This window comes from Brassica napus, chromosome C4 (genome assembly GCF_020379485.1).
Source record: "Brassica napus cultivar Da-Ae chromosome C4, Da-Ae, whole genome shotgun sequence".
NCBI classification, from domain to species: Eukaryota; Viridiplantae; Streptophyta; class Magnoliopsida; order Brassicales; family Brassicaceae; genus Brassica; species Brassica napus.
In genome coordinates, this window is record NC_063447.1 from 51,154,632 (window position 1) to 51,173,262 (window position 18,631).

The 18,631-nt window shown below is 35.3% G+C and overlaps 2 protein-coding genes and 2 long non-coding RNA genes across 9 annotated transcripts; 1 reads left to right on the forward strand and 3 right to left on the reverse strand.

Annotated features, from left to right (window-relative positions):
• Window positions 1-1,200: 1,200 nt before the first annotated feature.
• On the reverse strand, window positions 1,201-6,344 carry LOC106398203. Of its 6 annotated transcripts, XR_007322888.1 has the most exons (6): window positions 3,588-6,344; window positions 3,416-3,485; window positions 3,099-3,176; window positions 1,679-2,974; window positions 1,555-1,590; window positions 1,201-1,476 (listed from the first exon to the last, which is right to left on the reverse strand). It is a non-coding gene; the product is annotated as an uncharacterized LOC106398203 (long non-coding RNA). The 6 variants fall into 6 exon arrangements; XR_007322885.1 differs by having other exon boundaries at window positions 3,099-3,485; XR_007322887.1 differs by having other exon boundaries at window positions 3,416-5,652.
• A 201-nt stretch (window positions 6,345-6,545) lies between these two features.
• On the forward strand, window positions 6,546-8,127 carry LOC106397201 (aquaporin TIP4-1-like). The gene is made up of 3 exons (XM_013837778.3): window positions 6,546-6,854; window positions 7,033-7,271; window positions 7,617-8,127. The coding sequence occupies exons 1-3, from the start codon at window positions 6,728-6,730 to the stop codon at window positions 7,998-8,000; spliced, it is 750 nt and encodes a 249-aa protein (XP_013693232.1). The 5' UTR covers window positions 6,546-6,727; the 3' UTR covers window positions 8,001-8,127.
• On the reverse strand, window positions 8,104-10,500 carry LOC106397200 (putative pentatricopeptide repeat-containing protein At5g40405). Its single transcript, XM_013837777.3, has 2 exons — window positions 10,202-10,500; window positions 8,104-10,033 (listed from the first exon to the last, which is right to left on the reverse strand). The coding sequence occupies exon 2, from the start codon at window positions 10,007-10,009 to the stop codon at window positions 8,180-8,182; it is 1,830 nt and encodes a 609-aa protein (XP_013693231.1). The 5' UTR covers window positions 10,010-10,033; window positions 10,202-10,500; the 3' UTR covers window positions 8,104-8,179.
• A 6,157-nt stretch (window positions 10,501-16,657) lies between these two features.
• On the reverse strand, window positions 16,658-17,831 carry LOC106399530. Its single transcript, XR_001280046.3, has 2 exons — window positions 17,067-17,831; window positions 16,658-16,990 (listed from the first exon to the last, which is right to left on the reverse strand). It is a non-coding gene; the product is annotated as an uncharacterized LOC106399530 (long non-coding RNA).
• Window positions 17,832-18,631: the final 800 nt, after the last annotated feature.

The window sequence follows — 18,631 nt, forward strand, 5'->3', positions numbered from 1 at the left end:
ACATTGATATCATTTAAGGTACCTGGAGAACCAAAAAATGCATGTCATATCCAGAGATCATATGAAGCAACGGCCTCTAAAACGATTGTTGGTTTACCCGAACCACGCGAATATTGCCCTTTCCAAGCGGTGGGACAATTCTTCCACTCCCAATGCATACAATCGATGCTTCCTATCATCCCGGGAAATCCACGATACTCTCCAATATCAAGTAGACGTTGAAGATCAGCCGGTGTTGGTCTTCTTAGGTACTCATCACCGAATAAATTGATTATTCCTTCCACAAATTTTTCCACACATGCCCGAGTTGTTGTTTCCCCGAGCCGGAGAAATTCGTCGACCGCATCAGCCGCAGTACCATAAGCCAAGACACGAATGGCTGCTGTACACTTTTGGAGGGCAGAGAGACCAAGCCTTCCAAGACCATCTTTCTTTCGGCGAAAGAATTAAACTTCGTTGGAGAGTCGCTCAACAATGTGCATGAACAATGGCTTGTTCATTCTAAAACGTCGTCGGAATAAATTTCCAGGATACGTCGGAGTCTCACTGAAATAATCATTCCATAATCGTATATGACCGGCTTCTCGATTTCTTTCGATATAAACTCATTTTTTTCTTTCTGGCTTCTCCTCTTCTTGACCACCATAAGCAATGACAAGATTCTCGAACGTTTGATCAAAATGTTGATCAACATATTCATCAAAATATTGATCAAAATCATCAGGATTATTACGAGAAGAAGATGCCATGGTTACCTGCATCAAAATATTCATGAATATATTTTTTTGTCTTCATTTTATATAAGGTTGGGAAAAAAATTGGTAAGTAGTATAACCCTTCTTAATCACCTTCAATTAAAAAAAAAAAACTAAGCCTCATATTTTTTTTTTGTTGCGAAGCTTCATATTATACAAGGTTGGAAAAAATATAACTTACCCCTTCTTAATCACCTTCATTAAAAAAAAACTATGATGAATGTTTGTGAACTTGCCTTACGGAGAAGATGATATTGGCGATGATATTTTGATGATATGTGATTGGTATGAGAAAGAGAAGATGATAATCCCTTGGTATGTTTTGTTGCAGCCCTTGGTATGAGAAAGAGAAGATGATATTGGCAATGATATTTTGATGATATGTGATTGAGAAACGAGAATATGAGAAAGAGATGATATTGGCGATGAACACTGAAACTACAAATGACACAAAGAAACTAGAATCTTTTCATTTCATTACAAACTAGAGTACTTCGTTTCATTTAAAGACAATGAGAGTAGAAAACAACAAACCCAACAGCAGTCTTGTGACACAACAAAACAAGAAAGACCAAGCTGTTTCCGTGACACAACAAACCAAGAAAGACATAGCTACTTCCGTGACACAACAAACCAACAAAGACATAAGACTGACACAAGAAAACAACAAAACACTTCTGCTTTTCCACTGCAATGCTCCACTATGTGATGAACACAACACCTGAGATTAATAAAATTTATATGAGAACAACAAGACATAAGAATAATAAACAGAAACAGAAACCTGAGATGTGCTCACCCTTCGGAAACAGAACCAGAAACTACTCTGAGCCGCCTGATACAAAGCAAAAATAAGAATGAGAACCAGAACCAACATAAAACAGAAACATAACTTGCTAAATAAGAAGTAACAATAAGCTTACCCAACATTTCTGTAATAAGCTTCTTTTTTAAAGCTTCTTCAAAGTCAGATAGTGTCTCTTTTTTGGCAATGAGAGTCTCAAGCAGCCCCATCTTGGACAGTCTCTCTTTCACTTCCAAATCTTTCTCCTTAATTGCCCACAAGTTTTGAAACTCAGAGACACCCTTGAGGGCTTCACCGATTCTCTTACCACTTCCTCGTTTCGATGCCTTGACACCAGGAGGACGTTGCTCAGCATCATTGGTAGTTGCGTAAGAGCTTGAGGACTGAGCACCATCGTCACACTTTCTCTTCTTACAGCTTCCATCAATCTAACTACTAGATGCTTCACACCATTTCTGGTCATACCTTAGCTCGTCCCACGCATGTTGAAGATTAAATTTGATCTTGTGATCATTGAAGAAGATCTCGTGTGCTAGTTTAACTACATCATTCTCATTCATTCCACTTGTCTTCTGTCTTGTTGCAGCCTCATAAGAACCAGAAAACTTGGAAACGAGATCATTTATCTTCTGCCACCTCTGCTTACACTGGATAAACCCTCGCTTTTCACTGCCTTGAACCTTTGGACTAGCTGCAAAGTAACTAGCTATACGCTTCCAGAAAGCAGTAGCTTTTTGCTCATTGCCTACAACAGGGTCCTTGCTAGTGTTCAACCATGCGCTAATAAGCACAACATCCTCGGTGAGACTTCATTTCTTTCTTTCTTTTTTCTCTGATGGTGTGTCTTCACGCAAACTTGAAGGTTCAGTACATTGAGTACCAAAAACAGGGAGTTGTGAACAACTCTCACGAAAATAGGTTTGAGGAGGGAAACCATCTTGTTGACTGTTCAACAGATCAACAAAGTTGGAGTTTTGACTATATGGATTCGTAGAATCCATATCCTAGACTGTCAAAGAAGAGAAAAAGAAGAAGAAATGTGTTTGAAGATGGAAAGAGTCACAATGAACGTGTTTAGCAGATGGAAAGCAAGAGCAGTAACTACAGGGTTTAATAGAGATGAGTTATCACAATTAACCTAACTCTAAGCAGCATTCATTATCACTATTAACTCAACCACAAACTTAACTCTAAGCAAGCACACTGTCCTAACCACAACCTAACTGTAAGCAGCATTCATTATCACAATTAACTCAGGCCATCAGTAAAGAAAAAAGCTAGCAAAAGGAGTGAGTTACTCGTACCATTCAATGTTTCTGCCTCAACAAAGCTCGTCGATGTGATTGTTAACCATCCTCTGTTTCAATTCAATGCTTCTACCTCAACAAAGACACCATCTGTAGTCACTTTATCCCTGCAAAGGAAAAGTAAAAAATAACCTGAGACAAGATACACTTTAATAAAAAAAACAAGACAAGCAAAACAATATAATCTCCGGTTAGTGGTTTATACTTTACAAATTATATAGAGAGTTGAACCTTGCTATGTATAATCTCCAGTTGAGAATCATTCTCTTCCACTCGTACTCCATGTTGTGTCCTGTCTCTTTCAGATACCTTCCTCAAGTGTTATCAAACAAAATAATGTTGTGTTAATCAACTAAACTAAACCAAAAGTATTGATCCACAAGGACTCAAACGAATAGAAAACAGAGTTCTCGGAGATTCCTAAACTAAACCAAAAGAATTGATCCACAAGGAGCTAATTGATGTTAATCAATTATGTTCATTGGTCCTAATAAAAAGCTATGAACTTTGAATACAATGGAACAGAGAAACAATAAGATGAACCTGACCTTTATTGAAGAAGACTCGATTCTTGTTGTGATCGTTGAATCTCAGCTTCTCCTTTCTTGATGCATGACTCTGATCTTCCATCAATTGACAAACTCTGCCTCAGAAACAAACCATCGACGAAGAACAAAGAGAAGACGAAGAGAAGACGAAGAACAAACCATCAACTCTCACCTTCCATCAATCGACCAAGAGAAGAAGAAGAGAAGACGAAGAACAAACCATCATTTCCGATCTTCAATCGATCGACGAAGACAAGACGAAGAACAAACCATCGTCGTCCTCTGAGATGTCGAAGAACCGAAGAGAGATGACGGAAAAAACAAGAGAAAGAAGAAAGAACCGAGAAAGACAAAAAGGAAAAGGAAAAAAAAAAATGGTGTTGTCTTGCCCACCATCTTACACGTGTTTCCTTCTTTCATTAAGAAACCGATTCGCAAACCACAGATTAAGGAACGGTATCACCCATTTTAATTTAGTTTACATTTAATTAATTCATGTTATTTCTTTAAAAACCCCTTCCCGAAACCGCAATAAAGTTGCTCTTAGTCGGTTAGAAATCTATCTGACAGATATCCCAGATTATAAAAAAATTGAATAATAGACATAATTGTAACCATTTTCGTAATTGGTAAAAGATGACGGTATATTTGTAGGAAGAAAAAGTCACCACTGATAATGTATTGGTTTATAAAAAAATAACAATGAGAAGTAAACAGATTCCATTATGGTAAAGAAAAGAAGCATACATAATTGAAGGATTAAAATAAAAAGAATAAAAAGTGTGGAAATGGGAGCTGGAGGATGAGATGCGAACAGCTTGGAGACGGTCTCACGCTCATGTCTCATGATCCTTCTTTTGTGGGCGAACTGGACCACGTAATATACATATTTTAAGTTTCTTCTTTTTCTTTACGTAAATTATAATTCACTCGCACCAATTGATTGTTTCAAACAATTTTACAGTTCGAAGTCTGGATATAAGTTTAGGGAGATAGTTACGCTATTTGGGTGATTACTTTGGTTATAGTGTTGGACATATATTTGTTACAAATAACCTATCAAAACTAGACCTATAAATATCAAGTTTGAAAGTAAAGTCAACCTGATTTGTATTGTGATTAAAATTAACATGGTGATTTAATCTACCGTGAGTAGTAATCCAGGTTCACTAGCATGTGGGTTTGTTTGAATAGATAGATAATATTTTGGAATGAATATTAAATTTGTATTCATCAAAAAGCATTTTTCATCTAGTTTGTGCTTAAGCAAATCATTTTTCAAAAAGCTGCTTGGTCTCTAAAGAAGATAAGAACCACCTAATTATCAAGAAACTATTTTTAGGTCAGGGAGAAGAAAATGTGAAGTTTGAAAAAGAATGAGAGAAATGAACTCCAAGGTGGATGCAATATAAAGGTATTTAAGCAAAAAACCATGAATTATTGCATCTCATGTGAAAGTAATGGACACTCAACTAGCTCAAGTAATAGCCGACACCAAAGGAGTGGCGATGAAAAAAGAGGCCTAGTAATAAATATTGCAATCCAAGACTCTGAGATCAAAAGCTTCACGTCCACATAAATAATCATAGACGAGTTTGAAAGTGTAAACTACTGCCCATAAGAAGATTTGGGTGACTAGAGCTGTGAGGGAGAATAGTTCAGTACACTTACCTGTGAACAAGTGATTTTGATGAGGAAGAGAGGGATTTGGTTGAGAAAATTTTGGATTTGGCCAAGCAAAAAGACAATATGATCGACAAATTATATCAATCTGCCCGACCATGAACCCACGGTCAAGAACCAGGCCAAGTGCATGGCTGGAGACAAATCCATACGGACCAATCCAAAGAAAACAATGTGGAATGTCAAGGAAAGCCTAAGCATTTATAAGCATGCTTCATGTTCATTTGGTGGCGATAGCAAATAAAGAAAGTACATGATTAGATGAGTTCAAAGGATGCTTCCTAAGCTTAAACAAATACTTAGAAATGAATTGCTAAGTTGAAAATGTTAAGGAACTTAAATGAGAAAAGTACAGGGTTAGGCGAGACTGATTAATAAAGCACAATTTTATGTGAATAGATATGGACAAGGAAAAAGGACTTATGTGTATTTTCTTGGGCTATTTTTTAGCAACTTGGCTTATCGCTTCTCTCATAGTTTAAGAATCGTTTTCCGATGATCTAGATTTTGTCCAATGGTTTGAGCTACGGTTGAAAGGCTTACAATAGATCTTCAACATGGGCAAGTAAGCTCGGTCAGGCGTGATCTTCGTAGGACGGCTTAGGTGATGCAGTTAGGCGTAGATCTTTATAAGGCAGATAGTATTGTCGGTTGTCGGATCGTCTATCTAATCTTTCTCATAATTGTAATATCATAATAAATCAGTGTTAAAAAAAAAAATTGTTCAACTGAATTCAATACTTTCTTATAATCGTCAATTTTTCTTGGTATTTCAAATAACCTAGTATCAAAATTTTCATATATAAAAATCGGCCAAATTCAGATTCTAACAATATTCTGTTCAATTATTTTAGCCAACTCAAGTCCAAACTGAACCGTCTAATTATGGTCAGTTTGGGTCGGTTCCTTTGGTTCTAGTTTAGTCGTTTTCATGCTCATGTCTAGTGGCTAGACTTTCTTCTAAGAGCACCTGCAACGCAGGATTTAAAATAATTCTTAACTGTTCAAAATTAATAAAATAATTATGTGGGATCCGTGTTTTTAAGTTTTTGTGTCACCAAAGTTTCAAATAATCCTAAAGATTCATTCTTATGCAATATCGTCACTGTTTGTGGGTCTCGAATGATCATCTCTTTTTTTCAGCTTAAAAAAAATAAATAACAATAAAAAAATTTTAATTACTATTTCTAAAAATTTGTGCACAGGTTGACGGTTCCTGCTGCCCTAACATACTTGTCCCAATATAATCGGTAATACTGAAAGAATACAACAAATAAGAAAATGGTACAATCTGTACCACCCTTTAAGGACACCAATCAGAGCACTGTAATGTGTAGCATGACTCGAACTGTAACCTAATTTCCAGAAACGATATGTTAAAAGAAAGTAAATACATCTCACATCTCACTATAGAACATTATACAAGTCAACTTTCGACTCATATCAATCATTTATCATACAATAATTATGTCCATGTGCTCCCTTAGCATTTTCTTCTCAGTTCTCGCTTTTTTTGTTTGACCTAAAAGAACTCATTATAAGTTGCTCCGATGTATTAACGCTCAACATAAACCAGAACCATCCAAGAATATTTCTCTGGTTTAGAATTTTAATATTTATTTCACAACCATGAAGAAGATCGATTTAGGGAACCACCGCGAGACGGCTCAGCCGGAATGCATCAAAGCTCTCATTGTCGAATTCATCACCACCTTTTTCTTTGTTTTCGCCGGCGTCGGATCCGCCATGGCCACAGGTAAATTATTTTACAACACATTCATGTTCTTTGTTATAATTTGGTCATACCAAGTTAGTTACTGGCTAAGTGGCTATGTACATGCAAATCTAATCTAAGTCAATTTACATTGGTATTTTTAACCATTCTGCTTCTCAAATCTATGGCTTATGTTGTTTATATTTTATTCATGGTATAGACAGCTTAGTCGGAAACACTTTGGTGGGACTTTTGGCGGTCGCGGTGGCTCATGCCCTTGTGGTGGCGGTTATGATATCTGCGGGCCATATCTCCGGTGGTCACCTCAATCCCGCTGTCACCATCGGCCTACTTTTCGGAGGTCACATCAGCGTCTTCCGCGCATTCCTCTATTGGATTGATCAGCTGTTGGCCTCCTCCGCAGCCTGCTTCCTCTTAAGTTACCTTACTGGAGGAATGGTACGTTTAATATCACCAAAATAAATTAAACGTTAATTAATATAGTTTAACACGTATTATTAACATACATGTTAATACAAATACAAATTATAACGCAATAATTCATATTTCACATGGTTTTATTCTTTAGTATTTTAATTTGACACTAGAAACCAAAATATTTAAAACTAATATGTTATATAAGGATTTTTTTAAAATACTTTTAACGATCTCAATTCAAGTTAAATGTATAAAATACACAATTTAAACACATGATGCCGTGTAAATCATACGTGATAAAACGTTCTTTAAAAGATTATGCATTTTAACTAGTTTGACAATTGAATTATTACGTTTTGTGATTAGGGAACTCCGGTTCACACTTTGGCAAGTGGAATCAGCTACACCCAGGGGATCGTATGGGAGATCATCTTAACATTCTCACTTCTCTTCACTGTCTACGCCACGATGGTGGATCCCAAGAAAGGCTCCCTTGATGGGCTAGGCCCACTTCTCACAGGATTCGTCGTCGGAGCCAACATCCTTGCCGGTGGCGCCTTCTCTGGAGCCTCAATGAACCCGGCCAGATCATTTGGACCTGCTTTGGTCTCTGGGAACTGGACTGACCATTGGGTATATTGGGTTGGACCGTTGATCGGAGGTGGACTTGCTGGATTCATCTATGAGAACGTCCTCATTGACCGTTCAGATGTCCCACTCGCCGACGACGAGCAACCATTCCTAAATTGAATGCTTGAATCTATGCTATGCACGTTACATATCTATCAAGCTCATCACTAATAATGCATCTTCTTGGTACACTTCAAGATGTATCTCTTGTATTCTTATCGTATTTCAAGCAATTTCTTTAAATTTATCAAGTTCCAATTATCGAAAGTATAAAACATTATAGAATATCAAAACAAGATTCACCAAAAGCCATTGCAAGAACAGCGACCGTCTTTGAAATGGTGGAACCTGTTTCTGTCTCTCACAATGATCTCTCTGCCAAAAATCTTGGAGATCATCATAGAAACCTGATGACAATCACCACAAACTCGAAGGTTCTTCACGATCCTAATAGGGACATCTTCTTTCAAACTCATTATACCAAACGCAATCGCTGCCTTTTCGCTATGCAGACACAAAGCATCCTCTTTCTCCTCTTCATCTATGTCAAACATAACCGGGCTCGTGTCTGCTTTATACCCAGCAAGTCTCAGCCTCCTCGAGATCTCCTTCCAAAACGCCTCGATCTCTGTATACTTCGGGTGAGATTTATCTCCGACAAAGAACTCGTGGACTTCTCCGTTGACTTCCATTACACTGCACCCTGGTTCCTTTCTAACTCCTCTAGATTTCATCGACTGTCTAACGTGACTAACATTTTCCCAATTGTCTGACTCTGCATAGATGTTTGATAACATGACATAAGCCCCGTGATTCGTCGTCTCTAGCTCGAGCATTTTTTTAGACGCAAGGACGCCAAGTTCGAGATTCTTGTACATTCTAGATGCGTGGAGCACAGAGCTCCAAACAGCAGCATGAGGCTTCACGGGCATACGCTGGATGATACGGACTGCTTCTTCTAAGTGACCTGCACGAGCATACAAATCTACTAAGCAGCCATAGTGATCAAGCTGAGGCTCGATCCCAAACTCATCCCTCATCGAATCAAAATGTCTCTGCCCTTCATCTACCAAACCAACCACACTGCAACCTCTAAGAACAGAGACGAACGTGACAGCGTTTGGAGTAACACCATCTCGTTTCATAAGAGAGAAAAGGTCGAGACATTTCTCCCCGAACCCATTCATGGCGAACCCGTTCAGGGCGCTACTCCACGTGTACACATTCTTCTCTTCCAAGCCCCAGAAAACTTCCATAGCTCTGTTCATGTCACCACATTTTGCGTACAAGTCGACCAACGTTGTCCCGAGCCTCACAGTGATTTTGATTTTGTTTCTCTCTATGTAAGAATGAGCCCACCTCCCTTGGTCCAAAGCCCCCAGCTGAGTACAAGCGGATAAAACGGAGATCATAGAAACCGCGTTCACTTTCACACCTTCCAACTGCATCAAATGAAACAAGTCCAGAGCTTCCCTCGATTCTCCGACCTGAGCATAGCCAGAGATCATAGCGTTCCAAGCAACCGGGTCTTTCTCCGGCATCTCCTCAAACAACTTCCTAGCAAAACCCACATCCCCGCATCTAGCGCAGGCCGTGACCATCGCCGTCCGACACACGAAATCCGGACAAGGAACCGAGTCAAACACCTTGTGGCAAGAATCCGGACAGCCTAGCTCAGCGTACAAAGAGATCAACCCGGTTTGGACATGCGGGTCGTTGTCAAAACCGCGTCTTATGGTTGTACCGTGAACTTGAAGCCCTGTCTCACGCATACCTAACCCAGTGCAGGCCTGAACCAAGAAGTTGACAGTGTAATTATCCGGTTTAAGATAACGAAGTATCTTTCTATAAAAATCGAAGCTTTTCTCTGGGACAGGGCTTTTGCAATGTGCTCTGATCATAGAGTTGAGAGCAAACAATGTAGGTTTATCAGACCTATCCAGGATCCGATTGGCATAGTCTAAGTGTTTCTGATCACTCAAAGCCACTGCCTTTACGAACTGACCCACGAGATGGTCATCGTTGAGCGTCCCGTCGACCAAGAGCTTGGCGTGGATTTGCCGCACTTCCTTAAACGTTGTGCCGGAATCCAAAAGAGCGATGACCGGGTGTTTGACGATTCTGCTCATGACTATAACAACATCCTATGCAACCTGCAGGGAAGAAGGTACCAAGGAAGAACAATGTCAAGCAATAGTAAGAGATTGTGTTTAAAGTTCAGTTGGGCATTTTAGCGAACATCTGGTGTGCGACTCTCAAAAATTTACATCTGCTAAAAAAAGTTATGAAAATGCGGAAGATTATAAGGAGAGGATTATAACCTGACTCGGCGGCCTGCAAACTCTGCGCCGGTGAGATCTTTACGGCAGCAGAATTTTCTCAGGAGAGAGAGAAGGAGAAGCGTATCAATGAGTTTAGACACTAAACCAGTGTTTGGGTTATATTGCAATTGTGATGCAGAACCGATCCAAAACCAACCTGAGAAAATAATTTTTGATTCCGAATAAGTGGAACTAAAATTGTTGACAAAAAAAATGGAACTCTGAAGGGGTTTAGCGGGAATTGTATTCACGTGCCGTTTTGATTTTTATAACCTAGAAATTTGTTGAAATTTTAGTTTTATGAATAACATTGTTTAGGATTCAATGACGCTAAATTTTAATAGAATCACTAAAGGAATAATTTGTAAATTACTCCACTAACAGTTTGAAATTTGAAAATTACACCTTTTATTTTATTTTTTGAAAACTACACTTTCTTAAATGTGAATTGACTTTTTTACCCAAATTAAATATTTCAATGAAATTAAGATATAAATTCAAAATTAAGAAAAATATTATTATAATTATTATGTTTAAGATAAATTTGTATGTTGATTCTCTACAAAATATTTGTTTCATAAAAGTTATTATCTATCAAGCAAGTTCTAAATGTCTATTCATATATGTGCTTAATTTGTTTGACTTTGAATATGATGTGATCCAACAACACTAAGATCACTGTATTTTTTTTCCGACAACTTGATTTATATTATTGTGTAGTCCTCTTGCCATCCTTCTGCCCCAGACACAGTAACCCACCAAACTTCTCCTCAAACAGAATATTTCCTTGTAAAGATAATTCTGAGCAGCCTCTCTCATAACCAAACTGATCAGCAAACTGAACAGGATGATCGAGATGGGTTTCTGAGTGATGCTACGGCAAATCTCAACATGTCAAGAGGTGGAAGGCCAATAAAACCACTTCAAAAATATCAAGATATGGATTGAAAACAATACGAGGGAAAGGTAAACGAGGTCGTCGAAGCTGCGGATACCATAGTCTCTAGTGTTTGCTCCTTCTTATCTTGTTTCATTAAGCTTATGTAGTATAAGTTTCTCTTTTTCTAAGCTATTGCTTGGTTAGATATGAAGCTTGTCTCATCATGGTTTCTAAAACTTTATGATTACAAAACCATTGTATATTTATGTCTTTTAATTGAATGCCCTTTTTAAAAAAAAAACAAAGCAAAAGTTAGTTACTTTTTATGCGTTCTTGCCACCAATTATCAGACATGTTTTTTCATACTTAATTTTTAAAACAGCAACAAAATGACAAAAAGCAACCAAACAAACAATCAACAAATTCACAAAAAAATGACTTGCATCATTAGCCATATTTTTTCTTGCTAAAACATGTATAGGATGAAAGAAGAAGACAACTCTGTAAAACCGGAGTACACTTGAAAGAGCACGATCATAACAAAGCTAGACCCAAGTTGCATCTTTTTCACACAAAAATAGCAAATATTATAGATGAATAATTGGCTCCATGAAACACGGAACAGAACAATTTGGGATGATCACATTTCAAACCAAACAGTGGAAACATGGCTATTTTCTACTCAGATCTTTCTAATTACTTTTTTTTTGAAACTATGATCTTTCTAATTACTTTGAAGTCCTAATGAATCAAAACTAACTTACATTCAATCTTAGAACCAAATGAATCACAAGAATTTGAAAAGAAAATTGAATCTAAAAAAAGAGAAACAAAACGCAGAACAAAGAATCCCCGTTTCACAATCAAAGCTAAGGAGAAAATTTGAATAATTGCAAAACACGGAACAAAGAATAAGAGATCAAGCTGAATAACAGATACGGCCAATATGAGCTCACAAATAAGAAAGATGGTGAAAAAAATCAAATGCAAAAAAAAAAAATTAAAATTAAAAATCGAAAACTGAAGCTAATGCGAACGAGTGAGAGAAACCCACATCACACGGCTCACTTAAATATTTTTAGATTTCTTCATTACTGATGAATCGAAGAGACGGTGAAATTTTTTTTTGTTGAAGAACCGTAAATTTTGTTTTTTTCTTTGTCAGCTAAATTTTGTCCCACGGCTAGCAAAATGATATTTTGCGATTTATAAAACCTGAAGGGTAAATTGTCATTTACTATTCAGTCGGCTAGCAGAATGAGAGAAAGCTATGGTGTGTGTATTTCTTTTCTTTCAGCAATACCGTATAATGTATCTATTGCTCACTTAGAGCACTTTCAACAGGGGTTCTACTTCTAGCTAACCATGAACGTTCGATGCTCGATTTCTCCGGTTCTTTTGACTCTTCGGTTTTAGAGGTTTAGGATCCGTTAGGGTATTTTAAAAATTCAGTTCTGTTTCAGTTCGTGTAATAAAATTGAAAATCGATTTATATTCGAGGTAATTTCGGATTTCATTCGGTTCTTATTCGATTCCAGTTTTTCGGTTAAATTCGGGTTAAAAAAGTAAAAAAAAAACTGAGATTTTTGAAAAATATATATATATAAATATTAGTATTTAGTTATGAATATTTTAATTTGACAGGAAACACAATCTAAAGTATCAAAAAAAACTATGAGGTAATTTTATATTTTGGTATGTTTGTAAATCTTAGTTTTGATAACTTATTTATTTCGTAGACATTATTTGCAAAGTGATTTTGACACATGTCTTCTCCATAATCACTTTCACTAAATAAATGTGACATGACATACTAGAAATAATGACATGGTTTATGATTAAATATGACAGGAACAATTACATTGTTTATTTATATTTTTGATAAATTTTTAAAATATCGTAGTAAATTTTACATCATCATTAAAGTAAATATGATATTAAATAATATAATAATATAAATATAATAATATTTTAAAAATTTTGAATTATTATATATTTCTATTTTTATAATTATACAATTTTATTAATAAAAAGATATTCAGAAAATTTAAGAATTTTTTTTAAAAAAGATAATTTTTAATCATAATATTATTAGTTTCTTTTATATATCTACAAATTTTAGAAATATTGTTTAGCTTTGCTTTTTGACAATTATACAACTTTTATACAAAAATTACTTTTTTATTAACTCTATGCAAGTTGATTTCATATATTTTATCCAAAAGAAATAGATAAAAATTTATTTAAGACTATAATTTTAAATATATACATATAATTTTAAATATAATTTAAAATAAACAAAATTGTTTATTTTATCTTAGTTTTATGTTCAATCAAATCAAAATTTATCTTAAAATATTGGTAAAAAATAATAAAATCTAAAATAATAATATAATTTTATTTTTAAATATAATTTAAATTTAAATTTTTGTTATTGTACATGATGCAGGAAAACACCAGTACACAGCTGATAAGATAACTATATATGCAGATGTATATCCATGTCAACAACTCTATACACGTATGTTTTCTTTCCGCAGATTTACACAGATGTTAATTTCAATATTTCATATCGTCAAAACACTAAATCAAAGTTCATCCGAAATGAGTTATTTTCACTTATGGTTACTTTATGAATTTAAATTACATAATAAGACAGTTTTAGCTACCAGAGTAGTTTTTCAGAGTGGAATGACCAGTCTATCCTTGACATCGGTTTCTTTCCCTGGCATTACTTTCTTTTATTTTTTTGTTACAATCTCAGTTCTCCATTTTCTCTTCCGATAAAAGAAGAGCTAACCCCTCGCCCATTAAAATCACTTAAATCGAAGAAATCTTCGTCCAGTCTACCTCCATTGTCCGAAGATTAAAACTTCTCAACCTCATATTTACCACAATCTCAGGCGGTTATCTTCGATTTGATAATGAATCCCATAAATTCAGATGAAACCCTAATCTCTTAAAAGTTGGGGGAAATCATTTCCGGTGCTGAATACTCACCAGTGTCTGATGGAGATACCATAACCTCGATGTAAATCACCACTCAGCCTGAAGATGGAGTACTAAATCGAGGCTTCTGTCTTCCGTCCTATCTACGAGAAAAAAGTGATATGAAGAAAGAGGTGAACTTTTTGTCACTTTGAATGTTGATCCCAAAATTTATGTGATTCAAGTGGATTTAGGTCCGGTAATTTCTGTTATTTGATCCATTGGTTTGTGATTTTAGTTAGGAGTTGTAATAAAGAAAAGAAAACAGATTATGAACATAAGTTTTATTGTACCTCTTATTTCCTGCTCTAGATTGGAAGAATGATATCAAAATTTGATTCAATACGAGCACATGATTATATATTTAAAACATAACTCATGTTTCTTATTCTAGATTTCAAGGTTTACATGGTGTACACGTAGTGTGATCTTGTACATGTGGATAGAGTTTCAAAGATGTACATGTGGATTACGAGTGTACATGTGGACACAATATAGTTTCATCTTTATAATAATTTGATGAGATAGTAATCGCGTTAACGTTGGTCAACGAACCGGACCTGGTTTGCAGTGTTTCATTGTTCTTTTAATTATTTATTTTAATGAGTTTAGTTGTTAATAATGGAGACTGATTCTTCCTAATGTTTAGGAACTTAATCATCCCACGTTTCCCATTTCATCGTTGTATAGGGATCATGATCCCACAATTGCTTCTTGTAACTTTTATCTATTTAAATCAATGCAAACAACAAAAAGAGGTAGTCATAACTACCCAAAAGAAAAGCGTGTTCTAGTGTGTTCTTAATTTGTTCTTGAACAAATTCTCTTTGATTTGAAGAGAGACCTTAATTGGTATCAAATCACATGTTTCTAGATCAACATTGATATCTCTTGGCAAGGGACCTATCAGTGGTATCAGAGCATGTTTTGTTTTTGATCCGGACCACTTTGTGGTATCAAAAACTTTATATTTTTCATCTTCCTTGTTATCGGTATTCTTCATGAATCAACGGTTATCAAGAATCCTCGACGAACGGCCATTCTCAGAATCAACGATTATCGAGATCTATCCAGCGATTTTTTTCTTTTTACCATTTTCTTCTTTTCGGGTTTGTTGATCAAGTTCAACATCCTTTCATTTGTTATGGATTAAAATCTGTAATTCTTCCATTGTTTTTCAGTTTTCAAAAAAAAAAAGATTTCATCTTTCTTGTCATTTAAAAGAAAAGGAAAAAAAAACAGTTTTATTCTAATAAGGAAACAAGCTTGGTCTGGGTCTTTGAAGTTGTAATGCGTTGAAAGACATCTACTGGCAAGAAGAATCAACATGGAAGAAAGAGAAGCAACTCAAGTCAAGCTTTCCTCAGTTCATCACGAACCTTGAGGACAAGGTTCTTTGACGGCCGGAGTATTGATGAGATAGTAATCGCGTTAACGTTGGTCAACGAACCGGACCTGGTTTGCAGTGTTTCATTGTTATTTTAATTATTTATTTTAATGAGTTTAGTTGTTAATAATGGAGACTGATTCTTCCTAATGTTTAGGAACTTAATCATCCCACGTTTCCCATTTCATCGTTGTATAGGGATCATGATCCCACAATTGCTTCTTGTAACTTTTATCTATTTAAATCAATGCAAACAACAAAAAGAGGTAGTCATAACTACCCAAAAGAAAATCGTGTTCTAGTGTGTTCTTAATTTGTTCTTGAACAAATTCTCTTTGATTTGAAGAGAGACCTTAATTGGTATCAAATCACATGTTTCTAGATCAACATTGATATCTCTTGGCAAGGGACCTATCATAATTTCACTTGTTGCTTACAAACACATGTTCATAATAACCCGTACACAAGAGCAGGTCTACATGGAAGTGTATATTCATATCACTTAGTATCCATAACCCATTGTCCATTTTAGTAGACATATGTTGACATATGTTGTTGGGATTGAAAACGCCAAGCAAGTTTTGCAGGAAGCTAAGATGTTGTCTTTCAAGTTTACATATTTCTTGACTGGTAAGTGCTCTGTGGTTAGATTAACGTTGAAAAAAATCTCATCTAGAACATTGAAGATGGTGAATTTGATCAAAAGCTTATATTAGTCGGAGTGTTACATTGGAGGTTTTAAAATCTTATGTGTAGGTGAAGAACACTTTCTAAAGATAGTATAACTTTCTAAAGATAGTATAACATGTGTACATAAACATAAGTTTACATGTGGATATTACAAATATGTGTACATGTGGACAGCGATAAACAATGTACATATGAATGGTGCTGTTATCACAAGCATAGATATACTTAAAAAAAAATGTGCGTTCAAAAATTGATTAATGATCTAGTGTTCATATATCAATTATATTGCAATCTAATGAAATTTTTTGTATTTCAATCAAAATCGTTCATTGATGTACAAGTGTATTAGTGTACACAGTTTAGAGTATATGTGAACAACAAAAATATGGTATTGTGTATTAGTGTACAAATATACAACAATTCGTTGATGTACAAGTGTATTAGTGTACACAGTGTATATGTGAACAACAAAAATATGGTATTGTGTATTAGTGTACAAATATACAACAAATAATGGAAAATGCCCAAATAACCATTGTAACATACAAAAAAAAGTAAGAATTACATACCAGACATCTGTCCTTGCACGAATGTAACTGACTTTTACATAAAAGCTTGCGACTTAGTGTTGAAATATCTACCAAATATAGCAAAGACAAAGAGGGCAATATCATACTGCCAAAACAACAATAACTTATAACAGAAAGTTCCACAAAATCAAATCTTTATTAATCTTAATTGTCAATAAGGGGCATCTTTATGTTCTTGGATCAGAAACACAACATCAATGCACTCTATTACGTTCTTCTCTTCCTTGGATGCTATCAACACTTTGCCCGACACACTGACCTGACCATTCAGATAGTTCAGCCAACAACAATTTTTTCAAACACTATTTCATCAATCAAAAAACCACTTACGCCATGAACTACAGAAAAATCTAACGCTATCTTCAGCATCACTTAGAAGCTCAACAACACAAGCATATTAATCTTGTACGGCATGGGCGTAATCGAAATTACCAGCCTCGCATACATAAAACAATCCACCTGGAGTTACTTATCAGATAAAGGTCTGAAGATAATTACCGAGATCGAACGCTTACCAAGTGGGGACGCTATGGATTTCTCAGATTCAAGCTCGTAAGAATTTTGGTTAGCAAAACCGATTAGTACACGAGGTGTAAATAAACAAAGAAGTCCTTGGAAAGATTCAAAGACCCGGCGGATCCGGTGGTCACATGGAGAGAGAAGAGGATGAAAATATTTAGTGATAAAGTTTATTAATTTATTTCAGTGGTGTCTGTAAGAACTTACGAAATTTTACATATGTGGGTGAAAGTTTCGATAGAAATATAAAAAATAATTGTTTGAAAGAAGAAGGGCAACGTTGGAAATTCATGTCGGGTATGTGTATGCAAAAGTCAATAAAAGTGCTCTTGGAGCAGAAAGTGACCTATGTTGTAATTTAAAACATAGAAAGTTATCTTGTATGTAAATCTTTCATCCAAAATTTACAGCGTATCTATACTATTAAAGCAGGATCATATTGTGCTTTTTACCTTAGCCTACCCTTTCTTTACTAACATTGCATGTTTCATTAAGGGCAATCAAGTAATATTAATAACACATCTATATTGGGCCATTTTTTTGGATCAAGCCCACTGTCCACATCAAATCTCTCTTGGGCCATTTGGGCCGATTAAGAAATCAGATCCAATTCTCACATTTTTTTTTCTTTTGGGCCATTGAGTCCAAGTTCAAATAATTTTTTTCTAACCATTCTTAATTATTTTTTTTCTTTTCTTAATATAATTTAAGCATTCATAAAAAAAATTGATTTTTTCATTGAAAAGTATAAATCTTTATTAAAAGTATATAATTATTTTTATTAAAAATATTAACCACATAATAAAATTAATTTATCAGAGTTATACCAACTTAATTCATTAAAAAATACAGTTTAATTTTTTAAACATAAATAGTCATATAAAATGAAACACGATAAAAAAAGATAAAAAGTTTAAGTTTTTTATAAAATAAAACACAAATATATGAATTATGACGCTAAATATTTGTCAATTGAAAAAAAAAAGAAAATAAATCCGCGCTTTGAAAGCGCGGGTCAAAATCTAGTAAATAATTATATACGCTGTAAATTTACAGCCAGGAGAGGCCCTCGTCAGTCTCATCTATTCTGGTCTGATGAAGGTTGTTGTGGAGTAGCACGATTAGAGCGATTTGGTTGAATGTTCTTACCTTGGTCATAAACTTCTCTGCTATGATGATGGAGGTTTCGGATCTTTTGATCGACGGAGTAGCTAGCCCGCTTGTCCACTTGATATCATAGATCTAGTTTCAATATCTTGGTTTCTAGGCCGTGTTCGGTGTGTCGTATTTGCATCAGAGCTCGCTTGTATTGTTTCTCTCAGTGTTTTTGTTGTTTCTCTGTCGGGTATCAACCAGATCTTGGGGCTTGGAACAGA

Excerpts from the sequence above, each read along its gene's own strand:
- LOC106397200 (XM_013837777.3), bottom strand. The coding sequence starts at position 10,009 with ATGAGCAGAATCGTCAAACACCCGGTCATCGCTCTTTTGGATTCCGGC.
- LOC106397201 (XM_013837778.3), top strand. The coding sequence starts at position 6,728 with ATGAAGAAGATCGATTTAGGGAACCACCGCGAGACGGCTCAGCCGGAA. Across the intron at positions 6,855-7,032 it reads CGGATCCGCCATGGCCACAG|ACAGCTTAGTCGGAAACACT; the intron begins GTAAATTATTTT and ends TTCATGGTATAG. Across the intron at positions 7,272-7,616 it reads GTTACCTTACTGGAGGAATG|GGAACTCCGGTTCACACTTT; the intron begins GTACGTTTAATA and ends TTTTGTGATTAG.